Consider the following 11764-nt stretch of genomic DNA (forward strand, 5'->3'; position numbering starts at 1 on the left):
ATTACGTGATCAGGCGGCCATTACTTCTACGAGAAATCAAAATAAGTAATTCAATGTTTAACATAAGTATGTTAATTAGCTTTTCCATTATTAACATTGCGGCCACTATTTCAATCTACGAATTATAGCCGGTGAGTTCGGAAGACGTATTCACTTCGAACGAATGATCAGGACTGCACCAGTTTCGATATGTAAATTTTAAAGTGTGCGACGGAAAGCATTGGCGTTCCAGTTACTTTTTAAAGAAAACGTTGTTTTATTCATTGAAGCACAAAAGTAACCGGTTTGCAGATTGAAATTGTGACCATAATGTTAATAAATGCGAACGTTAATTAAAATAATTATGTCAATTGTTTTATTAAGTATTTTGATTTCTCGTTAAAGTTGTGGCCTCCTGATCAAGTTATTTAGGTCAAGGATTAGATTTGTGTTATATGCCATGGGCAATTTTTCGAAATTTGGTGAAGCTAAAAAAAGAAAGAAAGAAAGACCCCGCATGTATACCCCGCCATTTCCCAGTGTAGAGTCCAAGAAAGCTCTTCCTTTCTTGCAAATGCAAATCCCGCGTTTTATCTCGTTCACCTTCAAGTATTGTTGCGTATGATTTCTCTTTTCTGCATTTTATTGATTCGTTTAACCTCGTTTTAGTTTAAGTACGCCGCCCGCACTCCTTGGCCAATCCCCCCGTTGTGGGTGCGCGCCACAGCACAGAAATACTTTATGCACCTAATTAAACCACCCGATTCTTGGCCAATCCCCCACTGTGGGTATGTGCCACGGCCACTCAGGACAACAACAACAACAACTACTAACCCGCAGCTTCGCTTTCCCTAAAGAAAGAGGAGGAAGAAGGAGTGCGAGCCATCATGCTCCAGCCGCGGTCGCCCGACGTCCCGCAGGCGGCGGCCCCGACCGCTGGCCCAGCGCGGACGGCGGCCGTCGACGACGTGCGCTCGGCCTCGTCCACCGCGTCCACCTCTCCGCAGGACGAGCAGCCCCGCACGACGCGCGGCTCGCTCCTCACGCACTTTGGGCCGTACCCGCGCTGCCGCCGACAGCGCGGCAAGTCGCCCCCCCGCAAGACGTCGAGCTACTTCGCGTCGGCGGCCAACACGTGGGGCGGCTACTCGGGAACCTACGCGGACGAGCTGTCGTCCTCGGAGCACAACACCACCGAGGCGTGCAACGACAGCGAGAGGTACGACGGCGTCGTCGACGGGGTTTGAAGGGGGCGCTGGCGCCGGGGACGGCGTGGAAGTGCGGGGAACGATGCAGCATGTTTCATGCTTCGCCTGTCCGAGCAACGCGGCGGCTGAGCAGAGTGCTCGGATACTCGACGGAGAGGTCGATCGTCTGCGTACGAGAAAGCGTGGTCACGTTTTTTTTTTCTTTTGCGCTCGATGTAAGCTAAGCCGCGTTTTGCGTAAGTTAATTCGCGCACGCTAAGTATTAAGCGCAGCGATATTATGTGCTCTTGGCTTTTTCTTGACGCGAGGTAGCCTCAAGTCGCAGAGACGTCTACCACATGCGTTCCATTACTTGGGCTTGAGGCTCTCCTTGGCAATAAAGGTAGACTGTCTTCAACGCTGGCCAGAACTGAAAGAGACCCTGAGAGATGGTACAGCTGATTGAGGGTCTCTTAGATTTCTCGTGCAAGATTGCTCAAGGCTGTCTGAGGCATGCATACGCGCGTTCTGGTTAAGGAATTGCGAGAGGGACATCCGAAAGAGTGTGACGTTTGTATCGGGTCTAGAGTTGCACCATTCTTAATTAATATCTTTTTAAAGTGAAGTATATATACAGATCGCATTTCGTCCCGTCTTGATGGGCTGGTAAACAAAAATACAGAAAAGCAGTCAGGAAAGACGTTGCAGGTCGCGAGGTTAAGCACAAGAACACATTTATTTCAAGCGTTGTCAATGTGGTATAGCAGTTGCCCCTGTCGCGTATGAATACGTATGTCGGGCAGACGGGCCGTTGCTCCCTTTATAGGTTAAGAGAGCACCAGAGGAAAGCGCAAAGCAAGGATAAGTATTCGCACGTGGCTGTCCACTGTGAAGCGCGTGGATGTATCCCAATGTGCGACAACACTAATGTGCTAGACAAAAATCAATACGAAGAGAAAGGAATCGTACTCGAAGTCTCAGCGAACGCGTAGGAACCCAAGACCAATAGCGCTTCTGCCCTGCTGTCGGAAATGCAACTGGGTATTGTCAGGATTGGGGGCTCAATCCCATCGCTCGTGATCCTTTGTCAAGATTGGAGTCCGGCATGAATTCGAAGGTAGCTGGCCCATGCCGTCGTCCAACTTATCCACGCTGAGGACGTTGATGAAGCGAAGAACTGCTTCTCATCGAAAACGAGGAATATGGGTTTATTTACAGTAATTAAATCAGTCTAACATGACTGCTTGAGAAAAAGAGTGTCAGTCCAACATGACTGCACGAGAGAAGTGCGTCCAGCATTCGCACCACAGCAGTTTTTAAACACTCGGTCCTCCCGCGATACAAGGTGACGCGAACGTTCGTTTACTCATTGTCAACTTGCCGCCGCCCCGCAGAACAGTTTACGCACACATTGGCACACACATTCCAATGTCCGGCGCCGACGTCAGAGGGGCGCCGTTCCGGGAAGCTCGGAGCCATGGTGGGTAGCTCGTTGTCCTGCGTCCCGGAAGGCGCATAGGAAGCAACAAGAAATGGCTTTCCCGCGGCAGCTCGCTCATGCGTAGCAGATCAGGTCCGCGCTGGGGAGCTCGGGCACAATCGTTCGCCCGCCGAACTCTTTCCATCACAACGACGATGGGGCTGGAGGATGGCGGCGGTGCCAGCACAAACCCCGCTTCATCGAACGCATCCTAGCTGAAGCGACGGAGAGTGGGGGATGCGTGTCTTGTTCCCCGGTCGTAACTGGGTGGCAATCTTGCATTGCAGCTCGCCATTCTTAACAGTATTCACTAACGCTCTGCTACTCCATTCATGCTGCAAGATGTTGAACGGCAAATGGAAGACGTGTCCATATCTATATAGTGATTGGCATGTTGAGGAATGGAATGAATCTATTTGACCAGGCCCACCGACCACTGCTACGTAAGGACTGCCTGTGGGGCCGGCATTTCGCGATTGACGGCGCACCTCGTGGGTGAGAGGAATTCGCTCTTCCGACAGTGTCGTATCGCTTACCTCAAAAGAAGTTACTTCAGCCCCTGAACGAATTCGGCAAGAATGAGTATACCGTTCGTTGCATAGTGACAAAGGGAGTAGCGCAGTTCCCTGGCATAGTAAGTTTCTCACGCGTGTTATCTATATGCACGTTCACCACAAATCGCATGCAAACTTACGCTCACTCTATCGCCAACATATCAAGGCTATGTGAATGGGCGCACACTTAAGTCAATGCGCCGAAGAGAAAATAAACCATCAGGTGGTGAATGCGCCGAGAAGCGTTACTGGGTCAGAAACATGGCAAACCGCTGCTTGAAAGTGTTTTCCGAATGAAGGACGAAGCGCAGAATGCACGGATCCTGGTTTAATTCATAAGCGGAAATTTTGGACAGCTAGACAAACATAAATAAAGAGAGAAAAGGATCGCACTTGAAGCCTACCATATTATGAGAGAGGGGGACAGTTGCGCGTCAGTGTACCTTCATTGACCCGACCTTGGATGCGTCACTGTGTGATCGCACATGGCGGCGCCTACTGGAGCAAGTAATTCGGTCATGACGGCTAAAGAAAAAAAATTATAAAGAAAGAAAAGAAGGAACGAAAACAAAAACAAAACTTAAAGAGGAAGGGGAAAATTACAAGCATAATCGCGCGCAAATTTGGCTTTCGTGTGACGTACTATGTCACAACTCACGATTTCGGTCGCTGTGGATCGACTTCTTCCCTACCACTTTTGTTTTTATTCTGATCTCCATGCGGCCGCATGCGCTTTGTGAGGTTCAGCTCCGTTGTGTGTAGCTGGGCACAGTTGGAAGTTAGAGCCCGGCCTATTTACTTCCTCGGTTTCGTCTTGTTTTGCGCTACAGCTACTCGTAATGAAATGTCCTGAAAACACCTGCAGACGTTCCAGCTGCAGAAACGACAAACAACCACGTCAAGTGTGTGTTTGTGTGTGTGTGTGTTTGCGTGTGTGTGCGTGTGTGTGCGTGTGTGTGTGTGTGTTTGTGTGTGTGTGCGTGTGTGTGTGTGTGTGTGTGTGTGTGTGTGTGTGTGTGTGTGTGTGTGTGTGTGTGTGTGTGTGTGTGTGTGTGTGTGTGTGTGTGTCGGCACGTTAAAGATCCCCTGGTGGTCAAAACTAATCCGTAGTCCCCCACTACGCCGTGCCTCACAACCAAATCGTGGTTTCGGCACGTAAAACCCCAGTTTATGTGACCAAAAAAAAAATTGGGGTCACTTGTGGTATTTGTATGGTCGCGTATGACGTGAACGGGCGCACCGCATCGTGTACCGCACACACGACGTGCAGGCTTCAGCGGCTGCTGTTCAGACTTCCTCCGGACCTGAGTGGCTGCCTGCTCCAGTTCTCCATCGACCTCCAGCACAAGCTGCGCGAGACGGGACTCAAGGGCAACGTCCTGCTCTCCCCTTTCTTCGTGGCCAGCTCACTCATCATGCTGCTGCGGGGGGCCAGCGGGAACACGTACGATCAGGTGAGTGACGCAGCTGCCAGTCCGAGTGCGCATCCGGTACTCCTTATTTCTTTTTCTGCCGTTTCGCATGGATCACTAAACGTATCTCGCCTGAGGAATAGGGCAGCGCGTGAACGCTGAAGGTCGGAAGGAGAGAAAGCCATGAGAGGAGATTCTTAATAGAAGGGAGTTGAAAATATGGGATGAAGTGCATCGCAGTAACCGTCTCTCCGTAGAGGACACCTCAACCGCGCTGCACAGGGGGAAAAGGGAATGCAAAGAGGGGTGAGAGAGGGAGAGAGGGAGAGCCATGAGAGAGCGCCCATTGATTGGCCAACGCCTCCGTCACGACTGACGTCACTCCTGTCGGCCGGAGAAGCGGGTATGGAGACGGGAGTGGCGGCAGTGGTAGAGGAGGGAGAAGATATATAGGGAGAAGAGGTGAACGGCTGGGCGCGTTCGCAGCCGAACGCCAGCGTGCTCCGAGACGCACGCGTTTTCGCGCGAAAGCTTTTTTTGTCGCATCCCGAGGTTTAGGTTTAGATACCTTAGATGCTGAGCTCGGTGGTGGCGCTGTGTCGCGTTTCTCCGCGGCTTGGGCTGACAGGTTATGTGCGCGTTCATCGCCGTGGTCCGTTGCACACTTCTTATCAAGATACGCAGTATGGCCCAACGCTGCGCTGCACAGAATGCCGAGAAGAAGCCGAGTCTGCGGCAAATGAATGTCGGGAACCCCCGTCGACGGCAGGCCTATCTATCTATCTATCTATCTATCTATCTATCTATCTATCTATCTATCTATCTATCTATCTATCTATCTATCTATCTATCTATCTATCTATCTATCTATCTATCTATCTATCTATCTATCTATCTATCTATCTATCTATCTATCTATCTATCTATCTAGCTATCTATCTATCTATCTATCTATCTATCTATCTATCTATCTATCTATCTATCTATCTATCTATCTATCTATCTATCTATCTATCTATCTATCTATGTGTCTATCTATCTATCTATTTGTCTATCTATCTATCTATTTGTCCGTCTTTGTTTGTTTGCTTGTTTGTTTGTTTGTTTGCGTGCATCGAACCGTTTTCCAGCCTACCTGGGTCACTGGGTAGTCTGAGTCTGAGTGGTATGGTAGTCTGACCAATGGGTAGCGCTTTGGGCTGCTGTGCTGAAGAAAGAGTGTTTGAAGCCGTAGTGGCTGATAATGAAACTATATGAACAATAAGCCGAGAGAAAGGTTCCGACGTTGTAGAAGTGAACAGGGAAGTGAGAAGGTGTCGTGGTTTTAAGCGAGACGGGATCCACTTAATCACACGCGTGGACAAAAAGTGGGCTTGCGACTGGCTGGTCGCGCGGTTGCTTTTTTGGTGACCCCACTGGCGCTCAGGAGGCCAGAGTAGGTAGTAATGAAGAAGGTCCCCTAGGGGAACCTCAGAATAGCATCACCGCCAATAAAAAAAGGAGGAGAACAAGAAAGACATCTCACCATAAATATAGCTTAGATAAACATGCAGGGTGGCAGAAGAAAGGAAAAGTGGGTAGAGATTGAGGAGCAGCTAAATAGAGAACAAATAGGGGTGTATGCGGTTACAGAAACGCACCTTGGAGACTAAGGCTCCAGGGAGCCAAATGGAAAAGAGTAAATTCAAAATGTCAACACCACCTTTGGTTATCACGTACAATGAGTGGAAAGAACACTTGGCTGGGCGTAACGTATTTGTTGACCAGAAATAATTGTATTGAGAAGAATCAAGAGTTAGTGGAATGCCTAAGTGGCGATAATAAGGGCTTCGGCAATGATGCCGAAATTATCCTGTTAGGTGACATGACTTCCCACATAGGGGATTGCTATACGCACAACAATGAGAAGTCCATGCTAGATATCTGTGAGCAACATGACCTCGTTATCGTGAATACAGGGCCTAAGTGTGAAGGGTAGATCACGTGGGAAGTGGGAAACCGGCAATCAACCATTGATTACTGTCTGATAGCAGAAGGAATTCATGATAAGTTGAGAGCAATGGTCATTGACGAGGAAGCGTGTAGCAGCATAGGACGGTCAGCATAGACGCATCATTTTGAAAATGGGATATGTAGTTGGGAAAGAGAGCAAGGAACGCAAAATGGCCAGTCCAAATGTGAACGTTGAAAAATATAGCAAATAGAGGCACAAGAGTCGAGGAGGAACTGGTCAAGCAAAGAGTGAGAATATAGTGAGCACTTGTAAGTGTAATAACGACAGAAATGCGGAAGGAGAAGCAACACGCTCTTTGGAAAGGAAAAAAGGAAATTGAAAAACTGGCGAAACAGGGAGATACGAGAAGCGATCGCGGAACGACAGAAATAATCCCGATAGCAAATGCGGTGCACACAGTTTGAAGGGACACCACACTTGCAAAAGCAGGGTGTATGCATTGGGTGCTGCATCGCGCCAGTTCTTGGTGACTTAGTACTTCCACATTTCGATCGTCTCATACATGCCTTGCTCACAGACAAGAATGTTCGTAAGGTGTTCCGCTTTGTCGATGATTTTTTGGTTGTTTTAAATTGTGAAGCGCAGGTTATCGAATGTGAAAGCAAAAGGGTGTTGCCTATGTTCAAAGGTGCGAGGAGCCCACATGAACTAACGCACGAACTCCCAGTCAATGGCCAAATCAGATTTTTAGATGTCGGGTTCCGGTTTAAACGTGTTGGTGTCAGCAGCTGGAGCTATGAATCGCACGCCAACAAATTTCTTCTGCCTTTCAAGTTCGCCTCCACTAATCTCGTTAAACGAGCTGTTGCCACGTTGTGCTTAAAAAACGCTCTTGGCAAATCTCGTCCGCACTGTTTCTCAGATGCCTTCATTCACCAAGCCGAAGGATAGCTGAGCCCCGGGTAGCCTCAACACCTCCTCACTTCGTTCGCAGAGGGCCTTCTCAAAAAGACGCGCACAATGTCGCGAACGTGCGAAGCTCGCGCGCAGCGTAGGCAGAAGGTAGCTGTGATGCCTTACATTCACACCCTATGGCACAATCTGAAAAGGGAGGTCCAGCGTTAAGACGTGCAGGTCGTGTTCTCTGACCCCCCCCCCCCACCCCCCACAGGCTGTCAAAGCTTTGGGGGTTGACACAGCAGCGTGACTGCGTCACAAAGCACAGGCGGTGTTTTGTTGAATGCGCACGAGGTGTCTATCCCTGTAAGGTGCGGAAATGTATACGCCATCTCTCCACCCAAGCAGCTGTCAATCTTGCTCAGGTAAATATCACTAAGAATAGGGGCAACCTTTGAACCAATACAAAGGTTGCCCCTATTCTTAGTGATATTTATACCTGAGCAAGATTGACAGCTGCTTGGGTAGAGACATGGAGTGTTTCTGCAGAACTCAGGAATTTGTATTGGTTCAAAGGTCGCCCCTATTCTTAGCGAAAAGCATACGTTGGCCAAAATGAGAGATCTGTTAAACTGAGCACGCAAACAACGTGAAAAATGCGCGTGAAGGAAAAAACCTTGAAGGTTTACTGGCAAGTCATTGTGTGACTTGGAAGGACTGTTCGCCGAACCTTGAAAACACTTCCGTTATCAAGAAGAGTAAAACTCGCGGGACACGGGAAATCGCAGAATCCGAACGGCTCTATAGACTTGGGGAGGGATGTATCAGCATGGCCTCCATCCCACCTGCAGACAAAGAGCTGGCATATTTACGCATGCGCAGACGATAACCCCTGGCTCGGACAGCGCGTATAATTTCGTGAAGCACTCACAATCATGTTGGAAGTTCAGCGTTCGTCCTTGTCGTCCTGTCCCCGTCCGTGTCTTCCTTTTTAGCGCTGCTGCCTTTTAGTAATGTAGGTAATTGAAGCTGCAAGCATGGGCAGCGAATAATGGCATTTTGGGAGAACTTAAGAATGGCTTCAGAATAAGTAGGCGTCTGGACGCTAACTTATTTGTCCTTACTCAGTGTATTGAAATGTCCAGAGTAGAAAGGAGGCCGTTATATGTGGCATTTTTAGACATTACAGGAGCGTAAATATGACAGCGTAGACCACAATATTTTGTGAGATATTTTGGAAGCCGAAGGCTTAGGCGACGGTTGTATACAGCTTTTGAGTGAGATTTACCTAGAAAATACCGTTGCGTTGAATGGGAAGGGATGAGGAGCGAGGATAAAGTTGATATCAACAAGGAACTGAGGCAGGGGTGCCCTTTATCCCCACTGCTGTTTATGACATAGATGGTGGGGAGGGAGAGGGCTCTAGCAGGAAGCAATATCGGGTTTAATCTCTCATACAATCAGGTGGGTACAGCAGTAGAGCAGCAGCTTCCAGGTTTATTTTATGCGGACGACATTGTGTTGCTAGCTAACAAGCAAAGTGATTTGCAACGTCTGGCCAATACCTGTGGACAGGAAGACAACAACTTAGGTTTGAAATTTAGTGTTAGAAAATCAGGTATTATGGTATGCAATGAAAACAGTGAACAGACAGTGGCGATACAGGGCCAGGAAATGCCTCGGGTAACATAATATAAATACCTTGGAATATGGATAAACGAAGGCAATAGACATATGGAAATATGGAAACACAGGAAAAAACAATAACAGTGAAGGGGAAGAGAAATGCAGCCATAATGAAGCACAGAGCGCTATGGGGATACAATAGGTGCGAGGTGCTCCGAGGTATGTGGAAATGTGTAATGGTTCCAGGACTTTAAGAAATGGATTGTTTGCTTTAAACCAGGGGAACAATCAGGACTCGATGGGAACCAAAGGTCAGTGTGTCGCCTCGCGTTGGGCGCTCACGGGAAGACTACAAATGAAGCTGTGCAGGGTGATATGGGCTGGACTAGTTTTGAAGTGAGGGAAGCTCGCAGTAAAATTGAGTATGAAGAACGACTGAGGAATACGGAAGAAAGTAAATGGGCTGGGAGAGTGTTGACGTATCTGTACAGGAAAAACATTGATTCACAATGGAGGAAAAGAACTAGGAAGCTTACCTGCAAGTATGCGGCATGTATGGTGAGCAACATGGCAACAAAGAACGTCAAGCGGTAAGTCAGAGAGGCTGAGATAATCTCATGGGTGGCGGCAGTGGAAAATAATCCTGTTATGAGTAACTACTTAAGAGGAAAGAAACGAAATCAGGAAAGAAACAATTTATGATCACTCAAAGGGAAGCTCACTATACTTTTCGAAGCGAGATCAGGATGCCCTAGAATACGCACTTATAGAGTGAGCTATAAGAAGGAAGAAGAAGAATGTGGTTGCTGGCGGTAAAGCAAGGGAAGCGATGGAGCACGCTTTATTAGAATTTAAAGTTATCTGCCCAGCGGTCGATTTAGGCACCTCTGGCCTCCTTGATTGCCTTGGGTTAAGTGAGAGCAACGTGAAAGTAAACATGTCCGCAATAGAGATTAGTAAGAGGCGATTGGAAGATTTGTGGAAGAAAAGTAGGGAAACGACAAACAACGTAGGCGTACAACGTAGTCGTACATCCATCCATCCATCCATTGGTTCCGGTTGTCTACTCTGCACGGGGGGAAAGATATATATATATATATATATATATATATATATATATATATATATATATATATATATATATATATATATATATATATATATATATATATATATATAGAGAGAGAGAGAGAGAGAGAGAGAGAGGGAAGGGAGAGAGAAAGAAAGACTATGGCGCGAAGTAACAGCGTAATTAACTATACTGCGGTAACAGGCGGCGCTCTTGTCACGAAAGGCCGTAGACCTCAGAAATTCGAGTGGCGCAAATGAAGCTTTCTGCGCGGAATTCCTGTGAGAGCACTGACCGAGAACGCGTTGTTCCGATCGTGGAAAGCTGTCAGATCTATCCGTAATTGTGCACATCGCTCGCCTCTCGGTACTATAGCGAGGAAAAGCGTTGCTGCCATGCCCTCCAGTGGTTCTGGAATCCGTGCGAGTGGTCCCGTCAACTGTTCGGTAACATTTTGTGCCGTAATTCGAGTCACTGTAGACTCACGTTGGTGTTGCGCACCAACCTCGGGTTTCGAGCAGGTTGCCAGCGCCCTGCACATGGAGTGGGACCCCTCGGGAACGGCGGACCGGTTCGAGCAGATGGCGTCCGACCTGTTCCGAGACTTCGAGCGTGCCAAGATGCGCCACCTGGGACTCAGGCTCACGTGTTTCATGGCGCTGTTCTACGACCAGTCGGTGCCCGTGTTCAAGCAGTACCACAGGTGCGCGAAAACGCCTGGTGCGAGCTGCGCACGAGCGTCGGTTTGAATGAGGAGGACGAGACCCTTAAACCACAACACCTTCAAACATTTTTTTCTTTGGATTCGCATGACTGCATGCTCTCTGGAAGACATGCTGGAATTTCGCTTACGGCATGCGCATGGGGTTATAGTGCAAGTCGTAACTGGACTGTTTCTATACGAATACAAACTGAAACGTTGTATTGAGCCATAGGATCCCAAAATTTTTCTGCCGCGCAGACGACCACAGCTTGCGACACTGCAGCAACAAAGTGGACTACGGTTACACCAGGGTCCCTCTACGCTATCCACCTGGTCACGAGACCTTCCCAAAAGTTTCGTTATAGGGACAGAAGGTGGCATCAGAGACGCAAGTAGAAATGGTTACGACAGAGGTTACGTTGATGGCCGTTCTTTGACATTCGATATCAAGCATTCCACCGCCGCTGTCTTCTTCACTGTTGCAACAGGAAAAAGGTCACGGCAGCTTCGCTAGAAAAAAAAATTAAGAAGCAAAAAATGTAGCTTGGGAAGGTGTTCTAAAGCTGCCACTGGAATCGTCCCGTTGGGTTCACACAGCATGCATGCAGCCACGTGGAGAGAGAGAGAGAGAAGGGAAAGGCAGGGACATTAATCAGGCTGAGCCTGGTAGGCTAGCCTGCATTGGGGAAGGGGGAAAAGGGACTGAAAGAGGAAAAGGAAGAAAGGAGTCCACAGTGTCCACTGCTACACACACAAGCGTTCATCGCTGAGTCACTCACGGGCGGTCGCGCAGGCCGGTGCATCTCAATAAACGCACCAGCGCCTTTGTGGCCTCGCACATAGCAGATGCACGCGGCCACGGGCCTAAAACCTTCTCCTCCGTGAAAGGACGGTGCCCCAAAG

General features: G+C 48.5%; 1 protein-coding gene across 2 annotated transcripts in view; it reads left to right on the forward strand.

The window, feature by feature from the left end:
- The window catches only part of LOC135899093 (ipis-1-like), a 48185-nt gene that overhangs the window by 31795 nt on the left and 4626 nt on the right, over positions 1-11764 (forward strand). For both annotated transcript variants that reach the window (XM_070522388.1, XM_065428369.2), the window contains 3 exons: positions 837-1198; positions 4471-4654; positions 10680-10861. In XM_070522388.1, the coding sequence (XP_070378489.1) occupies positions 867-1198; positions 4471-4654; positions 10680-10861 (698 nt within the window). In that variant the 5' untranslated portion in view covers positions 837-866. Of the gene's footprint in view, positions 1-836; positions 1199-4470; positions 4655-10679; positions 10862-11764 lie in introns of those variants that run through there.

Source organism: Dermacentor albipictus, chromosome 7 (assembly GCF_038994185.2).
Source record: "Dermacentor albipictus isolate Rhodes 1998 colony chromosome 7, USDA_Dalb.pri_finalv2, whole genome shotgun sequence".
In the NCBI taxonomy this organism is placed as follows: Eukaryota; Metazoa; Arthropoda; class Arachnida; order Ixodida; family Ixodidae; genus Dermacentor; species Dermacentor albipictus.